This window comes from Tachysurus vachellii, chromosome 13, assembly GCF_030014155.1.
Source record: "Tachysurus vachellii isolate PV-2020 chromosome 13, HZAU_Pvac_v1, whole genome shotgun sequence".
In the NCBI taxonomy this organism is placed as follows: Eukaryota; Metazoa; Chordata; class Actinopteri; order Siluriformes; family Bagridae; genus Tachysurus; species Tachysurus vachellii.
In genome coordinates, this window is record NC_083472.1 from 18660662 (window position 1) to 18686468 (window position 25807).

General features: G+C 38.7%; 2 protein-coding genes across 2 annotated transcripts; both read left to right on the top strand.

Moving 5' to 3' along the window:
• The first annotated feature begins 6 nt into the window (after window positions 1–6).
• polr1a (RNA polymerase I subunit A) lies at window positions 7–17410 on the top strand. Its single transcript, XM_060884462.1, has 34 exons — window positions 7–164; window positions 1312–1516; window positions 2439–2588; window positions 2679–2786; window positions 2913–2998; window positions 3109–3197; window positions 3313–3393; window positions 4464–4566; window positions 4656–4818; window positions 5130–5306; window positions 6473–6595; window positions 6997–7224; window positions 7466–7720; window positions 7817–8008; window positions 8825–8974; window positions 9088–9271; window positions 9465–9547; window positions 11007–11165; window positions 11322–11420; window positions 11572–11724; window positions 11933–12015; window positions 12421–12586; window positions 12723–12950; window positions 13121–13335; window positions 13428–13595; window positions 13798–13933; window positions 14180–14340; window positions 14707–14836; window positions 14929–15036; window positions 15255–15500; window positions 16323–16523; window positions 16688–16805; window positions 16895–17059; window positions 17182–17410. Exons 1-34 carry the CDS (start codon window positions 88–90, stop codon window positions 17280–17282), a joined length of 5091 nt encoding a protein of 1696 aa, XP_060740445.1. The 5' UTR covers window positions 7–87; the 3' UTR covers window positions 17283–17410.
• Window positions 17411–18696: 1286 nt separating this feature from the next.
• On the top strand, window positions 18697–25680 carry prpf19 (pre-mRNA processing factor 19). The gene is made up of 16 exons (XM_060884492.1): window positions 18697–18920; window positions 19628–19777; window positions 20367–20443; window positions 20616–20757; window positions 21442–21515; window positions 21626–21691; window positions 21780–21821; window positions 21956–22030; window positions 22617–22692; window positions 22812–22921; window positions 23006–23161; window positions 24099–24168; window positions 24260–24433; window positions 24524–24606; window positions 24812–24917; window positions 25106–25680. Exons 1-16 carry the CDS (start codon window positions 18902–18904, stop codon window positions 25201–25203), a joined length of 1518 nt encoding a protein of 505 aa, XP_060740475.1. The 5' UTR covers window positions 18697–18901; the 3' UTR covers window positions 25204–25680.
• Window positions 25681–25807: the final 127 nt, after the last annotated feature.

The window sequence follows — 25807 nt, forward strand, 5'->3', positions numbered from 1 at the left end:
TGCCCATGTGAAGCTAAGCTAAGCTAAGCTAACTCGCTTCAGGATGAAGTTCAGTGTATAAGTGTAAATCTAATAAAAAAAAGAAAAATGCTTTTTTCTAAAGAAACGCCATGGAGGCGGCTGGAAAGCATGAGTTTCGGCATGTATTCCTCTGAGGAAATCAGGTAACTGTACAGTGAGCTGATTTTATCAAAACAAAACAAAACAAATGACTAGCTAGTAGCTAAGCATGTAGTGCGAGCTGTTCATAGTGCTGTTAAAGAACTACAAAGCTTTGACAACTTGTCTGTTATAGTTATGTCTTATAATAAGCTGTCTGGTGTTGAATTAAATAGATACTGTCGTATAAAACTGACTGTCTTTGGTATAAAACATGTCTGTCTACGTTCTTAAGCCGGTTTATATGGGAAGGAAACAGCAGATGGTGGTTTTTATCTAGTAGGAACATATAACAAGTGTCAGTGATCGTTCATAAAGTATAGATGCAGCCGAAGAGCTTCAGTTAATGTCTATATTATACAGCTGAATGAGCAAAAAGTCTGATCTCTTTTGCCTTTAATTGTGGCATGGATGTTGGTACCAGAAGGGATGATTTGAGTATTTCAGAAAATACTGAGCTCCTAGGAGTTACACACAACAGACTCATGGGCTAACACAGATTGGCAGAAAATAATTATATGTATATATATTTGTGTGTGTGGATGGGGATGCAGGACCAAACGCCTTGCTGAAAGATCAGAGAGAATGACCAGAGAGACTCTAGAGACCGTAAAATCTCAAGATATGAGCAGTTTAAATACGCATTACTCCTATGATCATCTCAAACACACCAGGAGAAGCATTAGGCAAACCTTTAGGCATAAGATTGCATGAAATAAGTGCAGTAATGGCAAAGTGTAACTGAACCATAGTAATTAATGATTAAAAAAATAATTTGGATAACCATAAGGTCACTTTGGTTGGGTGGTTGGGGGAGTTTCTGTTAATACAACCCTGTGTTCTGCATGGTACCCGATCACAGTTATTTATGAGTTAAGTAGAATTTAGTAAAAATTTACCTATTAGCAAATAATTGCAGTGTCTTTTATTGAATTCTGGCAAGATTCAGTTGGGATTATCTTGCACATATATCTTGTAATGATCTTAAAGACTGATGCAGTCACACACTGTAAAATCAGGAGTGTCAAATTTGGAAAAAAAAATTGTTGCAGTGAATAAATGACATTTTAATAACATTTTTAAAAATGTGAAAATACTGTGATTTATTGTCAGGTTGTCAGTTGTAATTCTTCATCTTTTCCCCTCACAAAGGAAACTGAGTGTCAAAAGTATCACTAATCCTCTGCTCCTGGACAACGTCGGTAACGCCGCTCCTAACGGACTCTATGATCTATCACTGGGTCCAGCAGACCTAAAAGAAATCTGCACAACCTGCATGCAGGACTTCAACAACTGCCCAGGACACTTTGGTCATGTTGACTTGCATCTACCTGTCTACAACCCTTTCTTATTTGATGTAAGAGTTCAACATTTCTACTTTGTGTGATTCAATGCTTCTGCACCCTTTTAAGTGAGAAATAAATTCCACAGACCCCTCAGTACAGATTTCTTTTTTAAATGCATATAATCTAGCTATTCATATATCCGAGTCCTGTCTACAATCATGTCTCTTTATAAAAATACTATAAAGAGCAGTAAATTGCAATAAACTAAGCAAACTATATATTTGGTTTGCTTTATAAAATAGTCAGTAGTCTCTGGTCAAATTTGTGCAGTTTTATAAGGAAATAACGTTTTTTACTATCCAAGTGTTTAATAACACGGATAATTTGCCACGGTTTTTCTTGAGACTTTGGCTGTCATGTCACACTGTTCCTTTTTAAGTTCAGCAAGTCACAAGTGTTGGATCTTGGGATGTTAAAACCAGAGATATGCACATGTGTGTTAATGTGACTTGTGATTATCTCCCTCTTGTTGCAGATAGCTATGCCACATGGGATTTCCTTAAAGATTTATGACCAAGGAACCGCTGCTGAATTATAAAATCTGTCCTGTGCTCTTCCCAGGACTCTTATTCATACATTCATTCAACATCAAGTCAACAAACCTAGTACTGTTGATAGTATACTGTGGTAGATGAGTAATTATTAATAACCTCACGTATTCTGGTTCCCCCAGAAAATCAGTTTTCATACTGGTTCTCATGTTGCTTTGTTTTCTCATGTTGTATTAGGGAGATTTTCCATGCCAACTGTTTGCATCTGGCAAGCACGTTAGGATTGAAATCTACCTCTGTATTTCTATATCAGCTTCTTTGTGACAGTTGTTTTAGATGAATAATGTTTATTTGAACATTATACAAATCAAATTCAGTTGAATTGTTAATGTAATACTCCCTGCTTTTTATGTGATTTGTTGGGTTTTATGTTTGTCAACAGAAACTGTACATGCTTGTACGTGGCTCCTGCCTGTCCTGTCACACGTTGATATGTCCTAGGGCTGCCATTCACCTGCTTCTCAACCAACTCAAATTATTAGATGTAGGAGCATTTAAGGAAGTCTGGGATCTCGAAAATGTTCTTAATCAGGTGAGAGTGAAGAATCACCGGATAGAGCTGAATATTGATCTAATGTTATTAAGCATCCTGTGCCTAATGGGTTAACTTTGTTTGTCTTAGTTTTTAGAAGGTTGTCCACAAGCATCTGGGGCAGAAATCCAAGAAACTTTGGAGGAATTCAGTTCTCCTATTATAAAAGCCAAGTACAGCAGCCATGGCTGTGCACCTGTGAGTAACAATGATTTTTTTAATTGCTAACTACTTAAATGAGATGGAATCAGATTTTGCCGAGACGCTAAGTGAAGCTGATGTTTTTTCTGGGGCATCTATGGACTATGTCTAATTGCTGATTAGGTCAAACATATTTGTGAGATGAAAGGCAGCCTCATCACCCAATTTTGGAGAACTCACATGGCTTCTAAAAAATGCCCCAACTGCAAGTAAGCAAATGTCGAGTCTTTCAGCTTCACTTTGAAGCTAAAATACATCACTGCTTTTATCTTTATACATTTTATTATTACCATTATAACGATTATTTATTTCGATAAAGTGCCGGCAAGTCCCAAATACGTCGAGAGCACAACTGCAAATTAATCGTCACTCGTTCGGGTGTCAAAGACGACAGCGATGCGCACAAAGGTTTGTCTACTTTTATCATTGCATTAGTTTGTTGTTTGATTTACTTTTCTGTACATGTAGTCAGTCAGGCTTTTTTTTTTTCTGTGCCTAACCCTGAACTTGTTTTCTGTTTCAGATGATGTTCACACGGCTAAACGTGGATATCTAACTCCAAGCTTGGCCCGAGATCATATCATAAAAGTGTGGGAAAAAGAGGGTAAGATTTGCTCCCCTTTACTAAGGATCATTGACAAACACAGAGATGACAAATTCGCTCATGATGAATTCATTAGTAACCTTTAAACTGATCCTTTTACCTCCCTAATGTTTGTAGATTGCTATTTAAAGTTGCTGTTGTCTGGCAGAAGTCAGCACATGTATATCAAAAAGTGCTAACAGTCAGTGAAATTGAAATACTCAAGATGATTGTGACTAGAAAAGAGCGTTTGAGGTTAAACAATATAAACAACATCATGGTTTATATCTTGATTTCTTTTCTGTTGGTTTTTTCTTTTTTTTTGGGGAGCTTTTGTATAACATATAACGGTGTGTATAAATGACATAAATATAAATGACTCCCGCAGTACATTTTAATTTACATTTATATATTATAATAATCCCGCCTCCGCCTTGTGTGTGTGGAGTTTGCATGTTCTCCCCGTGCCTCGGGGGTTTCCTCCGGGTACTCCGGTTTCCTCCCCCCGTCCAAAGACATGCATGGTAGGTTGATTGGCATCTCTGGAAAAATTGTCCGTAGTGTGTGATTGCGTGAGTGAATGTGTGTGCCCTGTGATGGGTTGGCACTCCGTCCAGGGTGTATCCTGCCTTGATGCCCCATGACGCCTGAGATAGGCACAGGCTCCCCGTGACCCGAGATAGTTTGGATAAGCGGTAGAAAAGTGAGTGAGTGAGTATTATAATAATATCACTTATTCAAGCATGTTGCTGAGCCATATCCTAGCATAGAGGAAAACTCAGGGAAGCACTGCAAATCTTCACCCAGATAGTAAGCGCAGGATTGAATCTGTGAGACAACGGTAGTAGGAAATATTTGCATATACATCAAAAAGTGTTTTAAGTATATATGATTGCTCTTAATTGCTGCATTAAAGTTGCTTGTTGAGCCCCTAATTAAGAATGTACACATATCTGCTTTATTCTTTCAGTCTAAAAGTGCAGCTGCCGTACCGACTGTATTACAAACGTTAAAGCAATAGAGCAGTTAGTGTGTCGAAGTGTGGAGACTGTAGTGAATTGTTGTGAATTGAGACTAATAATCTGTTACAGGTTTCTTCCTGAAGCACTTGTTCTCAGGCCTGGCGGAGAACAGTCCTAACAGTTTTAGCCCAGACATGTTCTTCTTAGAATTACTGATGGTTCCTCCATCCAGGTAGATTTCTTTTTTTATATTCATAGCATCTCTTTTGTTTTCTTTAATAATTCATTTTGGAATGAAAGCTAATTTTCTGCACGAACCAGATACCGGCCAATCAGTCGGCTGGGAGATCAGATGTTCACCAACGGTCAGACAGTGAACATGCAGGCGGTGCTAAAATCCAACATGCTCATTCAGAAACTGCTTGCGCTTATTGCGGCAGAGAAAGCCGGGACGATAGATGGCACTCCGACAGAGCTGGAGGAGGTATGGAGATATTAAATCTGTAGGAATTTCAAGTGCTCCTGGTTCCTATTTCCTAGCATGATTTAAAAGGAATAGAACATGACATGAGGTGGTGTTATAGGAAAGTACTTATTGACAGTGTTTCACAGAAATCTGCCTGTGATTTTGTATTAATAAAAGGGTACATGACTGTTGTTATATTAGAATATGATGTATTAGAATACGCATGTTCATATAAACCTGTGATATAATTACTAACTAACTGTTAAAAGTTATTTTAATTGTATTTTTAAGCCTGTTTAATGGGAATGCATTGTTCTGGATCTTTCCAGCCTACAAATAATACAGAACCCACTCAGATGGATCAGACTTTTTTAACCGGGCTACCTGGAGTTACCCTTACAGACAAACTGTATAACGTTTGGATACGCCTGCAGAGTCACGTCAACATTGTGTTTGACAGCGATATGGACAAGCTGATGACCGAAAAGTTCCCCGGAATCCGCCAGGTTTCTTATGTTTTACTCCGTGTTTATTTATTTATTTATTTATTATTTTGTGTGTGTGAGAAATAACTTTACAATTACAAAGCTTTTCATTACCTACTTTGATTTAATTAGCTGAAACCTAAGGAATCCTATTTTGTGTTTTAAATCGTGACTTCACTTTGCAGTGAAGGGATCACCATAGAGGGTACCATAACAAACAGCTAGCAAAATCCTAGTCTGAGTACTAGAACTTAATATCTCTCCACTTAAGTTAATATCTACTACCTGGAACACTATTGGAGCCCCTTAGCAGCTACCTTAGGGCCTTTTCACACCTTGTCACATGTTTTCTCTGATCCGATAGCTATCTGATTTGTTAAAACTGTTCCATTTACATTAGGCCACATAAATGCGTCTTGGCAAATCGGATATCAATCCAATCTTTCTACTCCAGCCCAAAATGCAAATATATTTTACCTCATTTCCAGGGTAATTGAAAGTTTTCAAAATGCACTCAAAAAGAACACGAAAAAACTTGTTACAGAGGTTATGCTACAAAAAAACAGAATTTACTGTTTGCTGCATTTTTGCTGGGGGCAACAGTGCATTTTAAGACCCAACGAGACGCCTGGGTGAAAGACCACTTGCGTTTGGGTGGAGTATAGCATTGACGTATGTGGCTTGAACAACCACATTCATTTACACCTGTCCAGTTTCATCTGAAATAACCACCTCCTGAATTGGTTTGAGCGATCGGATTTATATCCGTCTTTTTACGATCGGATAGCTATCCGATCACAGAATACGCATGAAGTGACCAGGTGTAAAAAGCCCCTATGATATCATGGCAACTGACTAGCAACATCCTAACAACCAACAATCCCTGGCACTCTTAACCCAAGCAAAAAATGCCATTTCATTCCCCTAGCAATCATCTGAGATACGATATTAACACCCTGGCAACTACCTGGAGCACCACAGCAACTCCTTAGCAACAGACTTGCTTAAGATGGCTGCACAGTAACTGCATTTTCTTTGGGACACCTGCTTTTTTAGTTCAGTTTGAAATGAGATTATTTGGTTTTAGAATCTATAATAAATTATATGATTTCAGGTTTTATTTTGATGGTGTTTTAATGGGTTTATTGTGACACCTCTTTTTGTGTGTGTGTGTGTGTGTGTATTAGCTCTTGGAGAAGAAGGAGGGTCTTTTTAGGAAGCATATGATGGGGAAGCGAGTGGACTTTGCTGCTCGCTCTGTAATCTGTCCTGACATGTACATCGGAACTAATGAGATTGGAATACCCATGGTAGGAAAAATATAATAAGAAGACAGTTTTGTTTTTTTAATTATTATTATTATTTGTAAAAAAATTTATTTAATATGATTATGATTTGTAAATCAAAACAATTCCGATGTTTATATTTATTATTTACTTTTATTGTTTATTACAGATATGAAAAATTTTCAGTTAAAATGTCTAAATTACACTTCACAAAGTCTTCACAAATAAGCTTTTATTCACTCAATCTACTTATAAACAGGATCAGGGTTACTTGTGTAGCACTGTAACAACAAAATCAGAGTAGCGATGAACAGAATTATGTTTAATGCTGTGAATTCATTATGGTGTAATTGCACTGGTTTGTATATAGTTGATTAGCAGCTCAAATGCAGCATCTGCATCTTACTCTGGCTGTCTAACTGCAGGTGTTTGCGACTAAGCTGACGTACCCACAGCCAGTGACACCATGGAATGTGAAGGAGCTGCGGCAGGCTGTACTTAACGGGCCTGATGTGCACCCAGGAGCCTCTATGGTTATCAACGAGGATGGTTCCCGCACCATTCTCAGCCGCATCAACCCCACCCAGAGAGAGGCTATTGCTAAGCAACTGCTTACACCCAGCACAGGCCAGCACTGTATGCCCATGAAGATCGTAAGTGTCCCTGTAGGGAATCTAGACGTGAATAAGATTTTTTTTTATTATTTTTACTTCATTTTGACCAATAAATCAGTATGACCGGTTTGAATGTACAGCCAAAATATGAATACTGAATTTCAAGAACTTAAGAAATTGAGCACTTGTAAGATGTAATATTTAGATTCACTTGAAATCCTTTTAAAAAGGTATTGTTTCATATGTTTACTCTCCACCCCACTCCCCTCTCCCTCCCCAGGTTAATCGGCACATCAAAAACGGTGATGTGCTCCTCCTGAATCGTCAGCCGACACTACACAGACCATCTATCCAGGCTCATTGTGCACGCATCCTGCCTGGAGAGAAGGTGCTACGGCTGCATTACGCTAATTGCAAGGCCTACAATGCTGACTTTGATGGTGATGAGATGAACGCACACTTTCCACAGAGTGAGCTGGGTCGGGCTGAGGCCTACACGCTTGTCAGCACAGACCAGCAGTACCTGGTGCCCAAGGTGAGACACTGATTATGCATAGGATGCTTTTTTTCTGCTTAATACTAAATCAGATAGTTGATGTTCTGGGTTTTCTTGTAAATTTCCTCACTCCAGGATGGGAAGCCCCTGGCTGGATTAATCCAGGACCATATGGTGTCAGGCACCAGCATGACAATCCGTGGCTGCTTCTTCCCACAAGATCAGTACATGGAGCTGGTCTATAGAGGTCTCACTGATAAAAGAGGCAGAGTCAAGCTGCTCCCTCCTGCTCTGATCAAACCTCAAAAACTTTGGACTGGAAAGCAGGTAGCTGCACTGTGTCTGTCTCTCAGGGAGTGGGGTCTTGTGTGTTAATGTATTATTATTTTTATTATTTATTCTGTATTGAGCTGAGAGATATAAAAGTAAAGATGTAATGTTGTTAAAAATAAACAACAAGAACAATTACGATAATCGATAATATAATGTCATCCTCCATCTGCCCGACCATCTGCCACCATGTGTAAATATCTTCACAGAATTGTCTTGGTAACTTGTTTTGTCTTATTGTCTTATTTTTTTCCTCACCATTGTCTCTTCCTCATTCCTTACACATTTTAAAAACTGTGCTGAATATTAAACATTGATTAAAATTCTTTTCCATTCTAAATATGGCTTAAAAACTCCATGAACTAGAACACAGTCCATTACCCACATGGCCGGTAGAGTTACCCTGAGCTGAGGTAAAGAATACATGGAAGTGCATAGTTAAATCTCATTAAAAGATGTAAAGATGACTTTCTATATTAATTGTCGGCGTACAATACACACTAGTTTCATAATTCAAATGTTTTTGTACCTTTCTGTTCAGAATTATCTCATCTTGTTCGCTATACAATTTTTTTCGAAAATAAATGGTATTCTGTAAAAGGTCAGTGTTGTGATTTCAGATTATGCTACACAACCAATATCCAGTGCCTAATTTAGTAAAGGAAGACAGAATCAATTAAAAAATAAGAATAAAACGGCCCTATGTGATTTCTGTTTAGATTTTTTTTTAGAGTTTATCTCAGGTAAATAGGGCTTTGTATCTTAAGGCACTGCTTATTGGGTCATCTTTTGGATCATTTTATTTTTTCAAAGGTTGTGTCTACCCTCTTGTTGAATGTCATCCCTGAGAAACACATCCCTCTGAACCTGACAGGAAAGGCCAAGATTCCCAATAAAGCATGGGTGAAAGAGCCTCCTCGGTCCGTGCCAGGCTACCATCCAGATTCCATGTGTGACTCTCAGGTGATTTGTATAGCTGTATTATAGAGCAGTAATATGTCTTAAAATTAGCTTGCAGTAAAAGTTTTTTATTCAATTTGTTTTGGAATATATAATTTTTACTGTGTTGGGTTTAGGTGGTCATTCGTAATGGTGAGCTGCTAGTGGGTGTTCTGGATAAAGCACACTATGGGAGCTCTGCATATGGCTTAGTGCACTGCTGCTATGAGCTTTATGGAGGAGAGACCAGTGGCAAGCTTCTAAGCTGTTTGGCCCGCCTTTTTACCGCCTACCTACAGCTCTATCGTGGCTTTACAATGGGTAAGAGCTATTGTCTATCTATATCTTCTATCATTCCACCAATTGTGAAAATTTTGTGCATTTCTAAGCTGTTGATGAGACAATTCTTGTTACATTTTCAATAATAACTACATCATTACATAAGTGTCTAGCTCTAGCATCGACTCTGAGCACTGAGGTGTTTTTGCTACATGCTGTGTTGTTTTTTTAACAGGTGTCGAAGACATTTTAGTAAAACCGGGAGCCAACAAACGGAGAAAGAAGATTATCAAAGAATCAGTTAATTGTGGCATTAAGGTCAGTGACAATGATCCACTGGTTCATTTATATTAGAATCACACATTGTTAACTCAGCCGGGTTGCAGTCACAAATGTCCTTAGCTTTTTAGGATGTAGTGGTAAAAAAAAAAACGTGCAGCTCTGATCAGTTTTTAGAGTTAGAATCAGGTTTATTGTCAATTTGGCTATTTGTTGATGACGTACAGTGGACTGAAATTGTGTTTATCGGTCCAAAGGTGCAGCAACATGAAAAATGATATGTTCACATACTATCTGGCTATATATAAATATCAGAATCAGCTTCTTGTGGTTTTAAGGTGCTCTTGATGCCACGAGACAGGTTGGCTCTGGTCGCACTTAGGCCAGAATCGTCATCAGCTCTAAAGGCTTAAGGTTTTGTTACATCATCAATCCATTTGGTGATGTAGGCAGTGACTGACTCTTTGTATTTCCGGATGTGTTAGTTGTAAGTGGCTGCTGGCTTGAACATGAATCAGTCTGTTGTGTCAAAGCAGTCCTGTATTGCTCAGTAGACCACACTCGTTCTGTCCTCTGGCTTGATGACTTTCACCCTTGGCCTGTATGCTGGCATTAGCATTACAGTGATATGGTCAGAGAGGCCAAAGTGAACGATGGGTGAGGCTTTATTTGCCCCTCCGTGTGTTGTGTAAACTAGGTCCAAGATATCATTACCCAGTGTTGGAATGGCAAAATGTTGATGTCTTTTTGGAAACACACACTTGTGATCTGCATGATGGCAGTCCCCAGCCAGGATGACGCCATCTGGGTGGACTGACTGTTGTTCACTAATAGCATGGTTGAGCTTTCTAAGTGCCCCATTTCAGTAGCAACAATTATTTTCTAGGGTACAAATGTTGGCTAGAACATCGGATGGAATAGCCGGCTTGTATGGGTTAGCTGCTAGCCTAGCTCGGATATTTTACGTATACCTCTCTTTTGCTTTCTCTCATGCCATTTGCGGTGCCTCCTATGGTGCTTGAGTGTACCAATTGGGGTCTGAGTCTTCTGGGCTGTTCCATGTCTTTGGAGTTTAATTTGAAAGTTGTGGTTCTGCTGATGTCTAAGCAGGGATTAGCGGTTGTATATGTGACCTGAGATGGACAAAACCGACAAACATAAACATGACAACTTACAGGAGAACAAACACGTAAACACCGTATTAAATTAAATTCAAGGCGAAACAAATACAAAAACAATAATCATGGCAAACATGCTTCTGTCGTTTTTTTAACCTTTTTGAATAGTCTTTTTCTGGAAAACATCATCACAAATAAATACACTAATGCATGTTTTTCAACAAAGCACAGTATTTCACATTGTGGCTACTCTTTGCAGAACCGACAGTCCTTTTTAAAGATTTTCAAATCTGTGCTTGGGGAAAAATTGGGTCTCAGATGTCTTCATCCTACTTGGATAAAAAGGTAGTCCAAATATTTCACCAGTTGTTTTTCCACAGGCACTTGGAGCAGCCTTTAACCTGCCTGCGGCTGCTGCAGAAAACGAAGGCCGAGACTTTTGGCAAAACGCCCATCTAAACATAGATCAGCGAGATTTCAACATGGTGGACCTCAAATTCAAAGAAGAGGTCAATCAAGTCAACAACAACATCAACAAGGTATTGGTGAAGGTTTTTTTTCCTTTGAATGCCACAGGCAGGTTCAAAATGCTAGCTCTTCATATATTCCTGTTCTTTTTTATTTTGATTATTTCATGATGGTTACTGTTCATTCTGGTGGTACATAATGATGATCTGTTTTTTTTGTTTGTTAAGGTGTGCATGCCAGTGGGGCTGCATCGTTCATTTCCTGAGAACAACCTTCAGCTGATGGTGCAGTCTGGAGCTAAAGGTTCCACTGTCAATACAATGCAGGTGATCCACATTAAAGAATTTGAGAAATATAATAATAAATTGTTTGGGGGGGAAAAGTGCTTGCTGCACACAATACCTTTTACGTCTGTCGTTTTTTTTGGTTATATGGGAGTTGAACTACGTTGCCTTTGTCGTGTCTGTCTGCGTTTAGATCTCGTGTCTGCTAGGTCAGATTGAGTTAGAAGGCCGTCGTCCTCCCCTGATGCCTTCTGGGAAATCTCTGCCTTGCTTTCAGCCTTATGAGCCACAACCTCGCTCTGGTGGCTTTGTGACTGGGAGGTTCCTGACTGGCATAAAACCTCATGTGAGTTTAAAGTGACTAAACATCTGACTTGTTAACTAAAGTTCCAGACAGACACACAGATGACAGTAATTACGTTAGTTAGACTAGCTCTGTTTTACTCTAGTGTGAATGTGTAACTCCTGAGCCTGAGAAAGTCAATTAAAGTTTTGAAAATACTTTTCATTTTTATATTTTGTTGGTGATTATTCTTACTACTATTGAATTTCAGGAGTTTTTTTTCCATTGTATGGCTGGTCGTGAAGGCCTCGTGGACACGGCTGTTAAAACTAGTCGTTCTGGCTATCTGCAAAGGTAAGACAGACACAAGACTTTCAGTAAGGACAGCCATTTAGGCTTGTATGTACATTGTGTGTCTAAGAAAGAAAGGCTTTAACGCAATATGTGGCCTAATTGTATTATGAGAGAGGAGAATGATCTATTGATTCACTTTTTCCTATTACCAATTTCATTCACGCTGTTACGACAGGAAAGATTTTTAACTTGTATTCTCATATCCACAGAACAGTTTTCTCTTCCTGCTCTCCCCTTTCCTCTATAGCACTGTGATGTACAGTCTTAAACCGCTAAATATTTTGACAGGGCTCAGAAAAGTGGCTACTAACGATCACTCACTTTATGCATTATGCAAAGATTTCGTTAATACCTATATTATCCGTGTCAGCTATCTTTATTAACATTGTTTTTGTTATGTTATAGATGTGTGATAAAGCACCTTGAGGGACTGGTGGTTCAGTATGACCTAACAGTGAGGGACAGCGATGGCAGCGTGGTGCAGTTCCTCTATGGAGAAGACGGCCTTGACATTCCCAAAACTCAGTTCCTGCAGCCTCGTCAGTTCCCTTTCATCAAAGACAACTTTGAGGTAGGAACCTCTGCTTAACTAATGTTTGCAAATCTAAAGGCTTTTACTCTGCAAATGGAGGCCATTATATGATGTTTTTTTCCCAGAAATTAAATTGGGAGTCTTATTATTATAAAAAAATTTTTTGCATTTGAAGGTTATCAGAAAATCACAGTGCTTGGATGAAGTACTGGCTAAACTGGACCCACAGTTGGCTCATAGTCACTTTAAGGCCATTAAGAAGTGGAAAGCTAAGCATGAGCATTCATCTCCCAGAGATGGTGCCTTCCTGCTCTTCTCTCAGAAGAAACTAGGCAAGATTAAAGCTCAGACTGAAGGCCAGTTGGGAGCGTTAACTAACGGGAGAGACACTGCTATTCTGCAGGTAACGAGTCATTTATGCTGCTGTGCTTGATGCACTAACACCAATTCAAGACACATCACCATGTTACTATTATTTCAGCATCAATAATATTACTATATAGATGCACAAATAAACACACGAAATTCAGATATCCTTTTAAGAATATCACACATCTTTTTTGTTTTTCACAGTTGATGGAGAGTTGGACAAGTTTGAATGAATCCAGTCGTGCCAAGTATCTGAAGAAGTCGGCCCAATGCCCAGATCCATGTCTAGCTGTTTATCGGCCTGACGTCTGTTTCGGTTCCGTGTCAGAGACATTTGAATCCATCATCGAGTCCTACCTCAGTCAGTTCAATATCAAGCAGGAATTTTACTCATCATCGGAACATGTTGACAGTGAGAGGTGGGAAGAAGTTATTTGCAAATTTCAAGTCTGGAGAAATTGGTGAAACATTTGGATATGTTATTATAGATTATTGGATATGCACATTCCAGATTAAGGCACCTGTTGCATCTGAAGTGGCAGAGAGCATTGTGTGAGCCAGGAGAGGCTGTGGGACTGCTGGCTGCTCAGAGTATTGGTGAACCCTCCACTCAGATGACTCTTAACACTTTTCACTTTGCGGGCAGAGGAGAGATGAACGTCACTCTGGGTATTCCCAGGTCTGTGAATACATTTTAGAGCATCACATGATCTCTACACTGTGTGTCATGATATCGAAAAGCAGGTTATGATGATAATCCAACAGTTGCTGCTTTAAAGTCAATTAATGGATATCAAAATACAAATACATTTTAAGCAGTTGCCAATAATTCTCTAGTAATAATATGTACGGTATTTATTTATTTATTTATTTCATTCTAGGTTGCGTGAAATTCTTCTGATTGCTAGCTCCAAAATCAAGACCCCTATGATGAGTATTCCTGTTTTAAGCAACAGGAAAGCTTTAAAACGAGTGAAGACCCTGCAGAAGAAGCTTATACGTGTGTGTCTGGCAGAGGTACAATTTAATGACTTTACTTTTTAAATATTCATTACAGTCAGAACAAAAAAGTCATTTTTCCATTCATATACGTCATTTTTAGACTGGCTAAATTCCCATTAACCTAAGAATGTTAACACTGATCCTTTATTTAAAAGAATGTATGAAAGACAGTGCTGACTTGTTGTGATCTGATCCCATGTAGCTGTCGTTCAGTAATATAAATCTATCAAAATGATGTGAAGGTAAACATTCTTTCTACAGGTGTTGCACAAAGTGGACGTGGTGGAGACGCTTCGAATGGACGGTAAAAGAGGCCAGAAGAAGCGAATCTTCACCGTCACCTTTCACTTTCTTCCTCCAGAGCTTTACCAGCACGATAAGTTGCTGTCACCCCAGCAGATCCTTCGCTTCATGGAAGACAGGTGAGTTTGGCTTTCTCTCGACTCGTTTCAGATTTGTTGCCCTAGCTGTGTTGAACGATTTCACTTTTATTTTGACTGTTTTCATGTGTCTTAAATATCAGGATTACACATGGGCAAAGATGTCCACACTAGAGTGCAGGTCTAAATCACTCAGGATGCCTTAAAACAAAAAGTTACTGTATAGCATTTTACCATCTGACTGTTTAACCTACATTTGAGAATCAAAACCCCTCTCTTCTTAGTTTAAGAAAATTCCATGCAAACTCATAATTTACGATGTAAAAAGTATGCATGAATGAATGTGCTGGTTTAGAGGTTTTCCTAATAAAGAGGATTGTGATTGTATATTTTTTTCTCCCCCTTCAGATTCTTCTTTTTACTGCTCGAGGCCATCAAGAAACTGAGTGCAAAGCTGGCCTCTATAAATTCAGTGGACACTCGCAAAGCCACATCAAAGGACACAGATCGGGATGCAGAGGACTCTACTAATATAGCAGTACGTTGTAGAATATCTGAAATCTTTCTTTACTCAGAGTTATAGAAGATACGGTGAATTAAACTGTTGTGTTCATGTATTGGGTCTTATAGGATGATGGAGATGAAGAAGTAGAGGAGGGCAGAGTGGTGGACGATGAGGCAAATGAAGGGGATGCAGACGCAGCTGATGCCAAGAGGAAGGAGAAGCAAGAGGAGGAGGTAGAGAGCAGGACACCTTTGTTATGTTACGTCTATAAAGCTTGTCTAAGAAAGGGGTTATGGGTGGCTATCACATGAACTGGACGTTGCCAGTGTCACACAAATGTTTTTGGCTTGTTTGATTGTTTAATAGCAAGTTGGTTTTGATCAGTTGTACAATGCTGGCTTACTAGTTGTAAGGCTAGAAAAGGCTTAAAAACAACCATCCGTTCTTACAGGTTGACTATGAGAGTGAGGAGGGTGAGAACAGTGGGGATGAAGACCAAGAAGAGGGAACCGAGCAGCCAGAAGAGGGGGTGGCATCAGAAGTACCGTCTGAGGAGAAGCATGGCAACAGTCAACCTTCCATCCAAGAGAATGTGACTGGAGAAACACAGGAATCAATGAGAGTCAACAAAGTGCTGCAGCTCAGCTCCAGCATTGAGGCCTACAAATATGACCAGCAAAAAAGCTTGTGGTGTGAGGTACAGACATATAGTGGTTCTTGGACACTACAGTGTTATCACAGTTATTGCATATCATACATAGAAAAAAATAATCTTTCAGCACTGTAAGGAATCTTATTTGGGACAAAATAAGAAGTCATAATTAGTCAAAAGACTCCAAAATGTCTTTTGTTAACTTTATTTGCATAACGGTTTCAACAAAAAGAAGGAAACCCAATACAAAGACGAATTATTGCTAGGCGTCTCTGAGAAACGGCCAGTGTGTATGATTCTTCTGCTTGCTCCCTCACTTACTGTTTAAGGCCCTAATTTATATACATATGGTTATGTCATCAGCATACAGCTTTGTCATGCTGGAACAGGTTTGTCTTCCTTACCAGTAAAGGTAAACGTTAATGTAACAGAATACGGTTACACTCTAGACAATTGTGTGCTTCGAAATTTGTCGTAACAGTTTATAGAACAACATATGGGTGTGATTAAGGGGTCTTCAAACTTTAGCCAGTGTATACGGTAAACAACTGAGTGGTGTAATGCAGCCCAACATTAAGTATAAAAGTATTCATTCTTTTATACCAATGCAACAATTTAGAATTTTACTTTTAATAAATGACACATCATGCTTTTTAACAGTTTTATAGTTATATTGAATCATTTGGAAATTCACTTATTATATTCATTACCCTATTCTTTTTATAGTCATTAGATTTAATTATGTACGTATTATGCCCTAAATGCAAGTCCTCCATATGTGGGCACGTTGCCATAGAATCGTATGCTGTTTTGCATGAAAGATATTTCATCCTGGTGAACTTTATCGTTTGTTTTTTTTTTCCCCAGGTCACCCTTGTGCTTCCAGTTAGCAAAGTGCACTTTGACCTGACCTCTCTGGTGGTAGCACAAGCTCAGAATGCAGTAATCATGGAAACAAAAGGTATCACACGTTGCTTACTTAATGAGGTGACCAATAAGCAGGGTGCCAAGGAACTGGTTCTAAACACTGAGGGCATCAACATGCAGGAGATGTTCAAGCATGGAAATGTGAGTTCAAGCTAAACGTATTCGTTAACAAGTTTATAATATGTAAAACATATTTAGTGTTTACTAGTGTTTCTAAATGTTATTTGTGTTGCTAGATTAATAAATGAATTCATTAAATTTGGTACTTTAGTGGACTTAATGAATACCTGTACTTTTTTTTTAAGGTTCTCGACTTGAATCGTTTATATTCAAATGAGATCCATGCCATGGCCAACACGTATGGTATCGAAGTGGCTCTGAGAGTCATTGAGAAGGAGATTAAAGACGTGTTTGCTGTTTATGGTAAGTCTCTGATCACACAGCTGTGCTCATTTTTTTATGGCTGTTCTGTTTATCCTGCAGTTCATTGCATCTCTTTTTCATCTGTGCAGGTATCGAAGTGGACCCACGTCATCTTTCTCTAGTGGCCGACTACATGTGCTTTGAAGGCATGTACAAACCTCTGAACCGCTACGGCATTCAGTCTAACAGCTCCCCACTGCAGCAGATGACATTTGAGACCAGCTATAAGTTTTTGAAACAAGCTACTATGTTGGGTATGGATGGTTGTCAGTATTAGCTTTAATAGGAGTGTTCTGACAAATTGTTCAATATGAATAAACCATTCCTAGAAATGGGAACTTTTATCATATTGTCTTCTTTTTTTTTTGCTTTACAGGCTTGTGTGATAAATTGAATTCACCTTCAGCTTGCTTGGTCGTGGGAAAACTTGTTAAAGGAGGAACTGGACTCTTTGACCTGAAGCAACCCTTACAGTGACCCTAAATGTTCACTTGATTTACATACAAACTGTTCAGCTTTAGTCAGAAGAATAAAAGGCAGTGTTTAATTGTGACAAGTATTGTTCAGCAAATTATTAAATGGTTTTATTAAAAAAAGTATATATATTTTGCATGTTGTGTCTTGTTTGTTCTGATTTTTATTTTTACTTTCAGTTCCATCAGCCAATGGTAGACCTGATTACCTGAAAGAAAACAAGTGGAGAAAGCATAAAGTTATGCACGTAGTCAAAATACTTATGATAAAAATTATGAAATGATTATAATAAGATCATCACAGGATATATTGATTGTGTTATTTAGTGTCGTCCATCATTATCTAAAGACAGTTCGTTTCTTTTATAATGGACTATAAATATTATTAATGTATAATGTAATATAGTAAATCTTAAGTTCCAATATAAAATTCAGTGCAATGCCTTGCATATCCATAAGGCAGAACAAGGAACATAATCTAGGTGCTTACATAAAGTGTTGGATTTTACAGAATAGTTTGTCATAAGGGGAAAGCGTAACGTTTGTATAAACATGTGGTTGCCTAGTGGTTAAGGTGTTGGATTACTGATCGGAAGGTCATGAGTTCGATTCCCATGTCCACCAAGCTGCCACTGCTTGGGCCCCTGAGCAAGGCCCTTAACCCTCAATTGCTCAGTTGTATAAATTGAAATAAAATGTAAGTCACTCTGGATAATGGTGTCTGCTAAACGCTATATAAATATCTGTTTCCCTTCCACAATACTTTCTAATAATTTGGTAAAGTGTAAAACAGCCCTGAAGTTGTTTGGTGTATCCTGCAGGATGTATTCCTGTTTCCCTGTGTTTTTGGGATAGGTTTTCTTATTGAAGATGGATGGATGGAAGGAAAGAAGGAAGGGTATAATTGGGTTGAATTTACTTAGCCAAAAATCAATTTTCCACCCAATTGTAGGTAAACATCTTACAAATTACACCTTACAGAATTAGATGTAGGTAAAGAAACAACATGGCTGGATAAAATACATGTTCATGGACACCATCACCGACACGTTGGATGGACACAGCTATATTAGCATTACTTTTACATTACATAGATATCCCTTCACTGGAACTAAGAGGCCTGAATAAGTTTTAACATTGCAGTGCCTCTGTGCATGTAAAGCAAGATCTCTGCACAAAACCCTGAAGACCTTTGTGATGAATGGGGTCCCTATGAGCCCTATGCACCTTTTCTTCCCAACATCAGCACCTTAACCTGTAATATATATAAATACATAATACAAACTTAGAATGTAGAATAACATAATGACTTCTAGTCCTTACATGAAGACATGATATGCCTTTTATATGAGACACAACACTTTTCTGATCAAAGGGACTATTTTCTCATTTAAAAAGGACAGTCTCACTGTGGAGGACTTGTGGCTATCCCACAATGCATCGCGGTTAAGTTTGAGCGCCCGTTGCTCCCAACGTGTTCCGATTGTGGGCATGTATGTATGAGCTCGGGCTGTGTTAAAGATTACCGTTTTAGCTAAATTTGTTTATACAAATTTACGTTTTCTTCTCCGAGTGTTTTTCCTGCATTGATTAAAAGATCAGAGAAACGTCCGCTCAACGAAAATGTCTTTGGTTTGTGCAAGTAAGTTTAAAACTTGTTGTGTATCGCCGGTCGCTAGCTAGCCTCTGTTAGCAAGATGTAAAGCTTTTCTGTGCAGCATCTGAGCCGGATGCTAAGCTAACGATGCTAAGCTAATGATGCTAATTGAACGCATTGCACACAGCGGCAAATCTGTAAAGCTTTTCTGCGCAGCAACTTAGCCGGAAGCTAAGCTAACTATGCTAAGCTAACGATGCTAAGCTAAGCTGATGATGCTAATTATAAGCATTGTACACAGCTGCAAAATGTGATTTAAAGGTGAATTTTAAATGCGATATTGTGGCCTTTATGGTGTGGTTTGTGTCTGTATAGTTATATCTGTAATGTTTAGTAAAACCTCTCAGTGTGGTTGAGTCTCAAACGACTCAACAGTGCAGTGAAGGCCATCGTTTCATACAGTATGAAGTGCACTTCAGTAAAAAATAGTAAGCAACCATTTGAGATTCAGCCGAATGGACTTGGACCGAGCAACCAGGTCTTATATCAACTGTTTAACTAACTGCATAAATCCTAATTAAAAATCCTTTATACACAGAAAAGATGCCACATTGCAAGTAAATGTGAATAAATTATACATTTGTTTATTATATACACACATACAGTTATTCACATTCACAGGTCATCAATCAGCCAGTTTGATTAGGGTCATTTTTATGAACCAACATTTTAATATTCTGTCTTGTTTACAGTCTCAAATGAGGTACCGGAGCACCCTTGTGTCTCTCCGGTCTCCAATCAGGTATTTGAACGCCGCCTCATAGAGAAATACATCGCTGAGAATGGAGCTGATCCCATTAACGGACAACCACTGTCTGAGGAGCAGCTGGTTGACATCAAGGGTAAATAGTACAATATTATCGACAGTTATGGCTTAATTTATCTGAATGTTTTGTTCCATGCCATGAAGTTTTTGGACCTCCACTGAGATGAGGTCGACTCCGTGAGGATCCAGGCAGTTAGACTCTGCTAGACTAAAGAGAAGACATCTACTCCATGTGGTCTTTGAGGACAACAACCTAGTCATCAATACAACATTTGTCGGACTGTATATTTATAATCACACAATACAGTGTCACCCATATAAGGATGAGGTTCCCCTTTGAGTCTGGTTCCTCTCAAGGTTTCTTGGTTTACCATTCAAGGGAGTTTTTCCTCCCCAAAGTCACTCGAGTCACCTCAGACCTGGTCACTTGGGATAAATACAAACACATTTTAAATATATCTAATATTAATCTTGTATTTTATTCATCTTTTATATTATTTTTTATATTAACCATTTGTTCTATGTTTGTTCTATAAAGCTGCTTTGAGACTATGTCGACTGTAAAAAGCGCCATACAAATGAATTTGAATTGAATTGTTACTTAACAGGAATCAAACAAAATATTTCATTGCTTCAAAATTGTCTTGTCCTGTCCACGTGTATAGTCGCTCACCCTATTCGACCAAAGGCACCATCTGCTACCAGCATCCCTGCCATTCTGAAATCCCTTCAAGACGAGTGGGTATGTTACAAGTTTTTTTTTTTTGCGTTTCTAAAATTCTCTCTTTAAAGCCAAGATTACAGCTTCCCTCTATATGACAAACCTCATTGTCTCATAATCCATTGTCTTAAATGTTGTCTGTAATTGCAGCATAAACCCACTGTTACCTATGAACACACCATGTATTTCTTAGGATGCAGTGATGCTGCACAGTTTCACACTGCGCCAGCAGTTGCAGACAACACGCCAGGAGCTGTCACACGCACTCTACCAACACGATGCCGCCTGCAGGGTTATTGCTCGTCTCACTAAAGAGGTCACTGCTGCCAGAGAGGGTGAGTACCACACAGCTTTATAGGGGTTTCTGATGGTAATCACAAAATTTACAAATTCTTTGAAATCTTTATGTATTAGTTTCACATTTTAAAAAGTAGTGAGTAATGGTCCATTTTAGAGGCAGGAAGTTAGAAGGTGGCTTTATTTTGTCACATATACATTACAGCACAGTGAAACATTCTTTGCATATCCCTACTTTGGAGTTTGAGGTCAGAGCGCAGAGACGGTTAATGGTAATAATCAGAGTTTGGTGTTGCTGGGGTTCGAACCCATATAATTCGAATATAAATTTATTTATTGCTTGTTAATTAATAGATTGTTTGATTTTGGAAAACAACTATATTAATATCTGGTAGAACACTGCCAAGGAAGGTGTCACCCTCACTCTTGCACCTGCCGCTCAGTGTTTTCTTTGGCAAGCACTACTTTTTGTTTGATTTTTGGAAACATCAACCATTTTAAATTGAATTAATATTTCAATGATTTTTGGTTTAGTGTAAATTTTATTTAAGTGAACCACAGAAGAATGAAACAAAAGTGTTGTGTGGATAAAGCAGTTTTTCCAGCGAAACAGAAAATTCATTCATTCAGCTGCTGTTATTACTGAAGTATGCTGGAGTTACTTTCTGAGTTTTTGTAAACATGCATACACACATTGATACCTGTAATCCTTGCCTTTGCAGCTTTGGCCACACTCAAACCTCAAGCCGGATTGGTTGCTCCCCAGGTTGCTCCTGCCTCCCAGCCTGCAGCAGTGGTCAGTGTTCACATACAGTTTCACTTACTGACTTTAGTAATAAGCTGTCAGACTTTTTATGTATAGTCGATCAATTTGTTCCTTTGTTGAAACGCTTGTGTGTTGCTCAGGGTGCGGGTGGTGAGCCCATGGAGGTCAGTGAACAGGTGGGAATGACTCCAGAGATCATCCAGAAGGTCAGTTCACCACAACTGTCTCTAAATAAAACACTGTCCAGTACTTTGGTTGTTTTGATTGCAGTTGACATTGTCTTTATTTTCTCAGCTACAAGACAAGGCCACTGTCCTGACCACCGAAAGAAAGAAGGTAACAATAAGTGTTTGTTGTTTTTTTTTTGTAAATAAAGATTACCTTTTATTGTACTTCTGATTGATCCTTGCATTATTTGCAAATATTATTAGACCTCAAGGTGTGAAAATGTATTTTTCTTTGTAATTCAGAGGGGAAAGACAGTGCCAGAGGAGCTGGTCAGAGCAGAGGATCTCAGCAAGTATCGCCAAGCGTCTTCCCATGTTGTAAGTCTCTTGTGCTGGCATGGACCTACTAGTGGACCACAATCTGTATATGGGCTTAGCAACATATGGCTTGAAAACTGCTTGAAAAATACTGTAGTAGAAACCAATAACACATGGAAAAAAAATAAACTGTCTGTGCTTCACTGTCTCATCAATGAGTAACATGCGTTTATGTAATAAATTTGGCACTGCACTGAGATAGGAAACGTTTTTCTCAGATATGCATAGTTGTTTTATTTATTCATTCACCCTCATCTGCTCACAGTCTAGTCACAGTTGTCAAATTGTCACAAATGTCAAGGACCAGAACAAATGAAACCAGAACTATACACTGAAAAATAAAAAGATATATATTTATAACTATAACTATAATATATTTATAACTACATTTAGACATTAAGAAGTGACCGCTTTTGGTAAATGTTCAGTAATATTATTTGTTAATTAGTATGCACAGAATTTTATGTACTTGCACTATTACAAATTTTGATTTGCATACCATTGTTGTATGGTAAATGTGCTGCTCCCAGGTTAAATATTGGAATGAGCCTTTTTTTTTTTCCTTTTCCCTCCTTTCCTTGTTCAGGGTCTGCACAGTGCCAGCATCCCCGGAATCCTTGCTCTGGATTTGTGTCCCACAGACACCAACAAAGTGCTCACAGGTACAGGCACGCACACAAAACATGACCTAGCTGACTCTTGGAGTTCACAGGAATTGTAATGTCTATACTCCAGATTAATTTTTTTTTCTCTTCCTTTGTTTCTTGCTTTCACAATCCAGGTGGCGCGGATAAGAACGTGGTGGTGTTCGATCGCAGAGAGGAGCAGATTGTGGCCACTCTCAAAGGCCACACCAAAAAAGTCTCCTCTGTCATCTACCACCCATCTCAGGTTCACAGACGACTTCTAACCTCATAGCACGTCCATACAAATTTCTGTACTTTTATTAAGCTAATACATTTTCCCTTTCCACAGTCACTGGTGTTTTCAGCATCTCCAGATAGCACCATCCGTGTGTGGTCTCTTGCAGCTGGAAACTGTGTGCAGGTGGTCAGAGCTCATGAGGCAGGAGTTACTGGCCTCTCCCTGCATGCTACTGGGGATTACCTGCTGAGTTCCTCTGAGGATCAGGTGATAAATATGAACAATATGTGCCGTACTATGAAAATTAGTGTGTGCTGCCCAGATCCCATGTTTTTTTTTTTTTTTGGGCCACAAACCTAATTGACAGCTGAAATGTGGTTGTGAGTGTCATGTAATGAGGTAAACTTGTTCAGTGCATTAATACAGACAACCGCAGCGATCCAGTATCTGATCGTGTAGTACATCAAATTTGTGACTTCAAAAAAAGTGGTCCAGAAATTCAGCTATGAGGTTTTCTGTTCTCACATCACACATTCCTTTTGACATGTCGAACAGGAAAGATGACCATGATGAGAGGGATATATGACCACTATGCTTTGTTTTGTCACTGCTGCCCCATACCAGCTTGTTTCTGATTTAGAAGATCAGCTGTCTTAAGACATGAATGATTAATCAACCCAGAAAAAAAAAGTTCAGTACAGTGAGCTTCAAGATTCAGGGCGAGTATCTCGCTCTGTAGTTACAGCATTGTTACTGTGAAGTGCTGTGAAGTTTAGAGACACCAAATTAACTTTGTTTCGCGAACGTCAGTAAGGAGTAGGTTTTATTTTGTTTTCTGTTCTGTTTGTTGAACGGCGAAATACAGCAAAACCTGTCTGTCTTTCTGAAACATCAGGACAGCTTCTTTTCACAGCTTCTCACCCATGTTGTTCAACAGAAGTGGTGGAAGAAGGCAGGAACTTTATCTCAGCAAATAAATCTAACTTAAATCTGTTTTGTCAGTAAAAACAGGGCTGATTTCTTTTCCTCAGTTGGCAGAAAAGGTATATCGTCAAGGTTTTTGTAGAAAGAAACACCGAGCCAAGGTTGCAGCTTGCAGGCTTATCTCACAGTTACTGTTCATTACTGTTGTCAAAAAAAAATATGGTGCTAATTGTTTTCAGACATGACCATTTCTAACATTCTGGTCTTTTTTGTTATCTAGTACTGGGCCTTCTCTGATATCCAAACTGGTCGTGTTCTCACGAAAGTCACAGATGAGACAGCAGGATGTGGTGTGTAATTTCATCTCTCTCTCTCTCGCTCTTGTCACTGTGTGCTTCTTGCTTGTGTTGTGTAACCTCCCTTTTCTCCCTCTGTCTACAGCGCTGACCTGTGCTCAGTTCCACCCTGACGGTCTGATTTTCGGTACCGGTACAGCAGACTCGCAGATTAAGATTTGGGATCTGAAGGAGCGCACTAATGTGGCCAATTTCCCTGGTCACTCTGGTCCGGTCACCGCCATCGCCTTCTCTGAGAATGGATACTACCTTGCTACTGGTAAATGATGCATAGTTTTGTTTTTGTTTTCCTTTTTTTTTTTTTTTTAAACTTTTTATTTGTGTTTAAATAATTGTTGTGCTTTTGTAGGTGCTCAGGATAGCTCTCTGAAGCTGTGGGATCTGAGGAAGTTGAAGAACTTTAAGACAATTACTTTGGATAATAACTATGAGGTTTGTAATTATTTTGTAGTTATTAGAAGTGTTTGATATGCTGATCTATTCACACGTGTACTGCAATTTTATTTAGAAAAATCATCTTCTTTGCCATCATTACCATCTTCTTGTTTGAAATACCACGAAGTAAACAAGAGAGTGCAATAAACGCGTATCAATCTTTTCACTTTCTCCTTCTGCTCTTCCTCTTGTTGAAATGCAGGTGAAGTCTCTGGTGTTTGATCAGAGTGGAACGTACCTGGCTGTTGGAGGGTCTGATATTCGAGTTTACATTTGCAAACAGTGGACTGAGGTTCTCAACTTCACTGGTGAGCGCAGCGTGTTCTACAACGAAAGCATAAACACGTTCATATAGTGTATTGAGCGTTCCCTTAAATCGTTGTTTTCAAGGTTTAAAATTGACCTGCCGAGATTTCTGAGCATTAGGAGATTAAGAAATGCTTTTGTTTTCTTTTCTATCTGTCTGTCTTATTCTAATTCAAATTGTTTTCTGTAGATCACTCAGGTTTGGTGACTGGTGTGGCTTTTGGTGAGCATGCTCAGTTCCTGTCATCTACTGGTATGGACAGAAGCCTCAAGTTCTACAGCCTGTAGGACAAAAAGAGGAACCGATCAAATGAGAAGTTCAATGACAAACAGGAGTTATGTTTTAGCCCATGATCCATTTTAGTGTATAAGGAAGAGCTAAGAGCAATAGAACCCATCCACATAACTCAAAAATCCCATGGTGAATTTTACAGTTTCTATCCTGCAGATGAAGATGGACATTGAATGATTTACATATACAATACACTGTAGTGAACTTGGTGAACACATTCTATACCATCTCTAATCTATCATATGGTTAATTCTTGAGATATGCTTAAAGATTTTTTTTTAGTTGCTATGAATAATTTTGCTTATTTTTCTCAACCATTTTCTTTTCCTGCTCTGTATTTCTAGGGTCCTTTTACTTTCTGGATTAGTGGTGTCGCTATTAGTCTTTTGTGCCTAATTTTTTTTGTACCTTGGCATGAGCTGAAAACAGAAATGAACACAAATTAGATTTCAATAAAGACTTGATGTTTTTAATGCCTGGTGTTTTTGTGACCGACTAAAGCGTGTGACACGAAGCATTACGTCTCTTACTAATATTGTATTAAACATTCATCTGATGTTACATTATATACAAGGACTAAACTGTTTAAATCTGCAAATG

What these genes read in the sequence shown, in the direction of transcription:
- polr1a (XM_060884462.1), top strand. Translation starts at nt 88, where the DNA reads ATGCTTTTTTCTAAAGAAACGCCATGGAGGCGGCTGGAAAGCATGAGT. An exon ending in CTTCGCTTCATGGAAGACAG is followed by an intron (nt 14,341 to 14,706) that starts GTGAGTTTGGCT and finishes CTCCCCCTTCAG; the next exon opens with ATTCTTCTTTTTACTGCTCG. An exon ending in AGATGTTCAAGCATGGAAAT is followed by an intron (nt 16,524 to 16,687) that starts GTGAGTTCAAGC and finishes TTTTTTTTTAAG; the next exon opens with GTTCTCGACTTGAATCGTTT.
- prpf19 (XM_060884492.1), top strand. An exon ending in GCAGCTGGTTGACATCAAGG is followed by an intron (nt 19,778 to 20,366) that starts GTAAATAGTACA and finishes CCACGTGTATAG; the next exon opens with TCGCTCACCCTATTCGACCA. An exon ending in CTTTGGATAATAACTATGAG is followed by an intron (nt 24,607 to 24,811) that starts GTTTGTAATTAT and finishes GTTGAAATGCAG; the next exon opens with GTGAAGTCTCTGGTGTTTGA.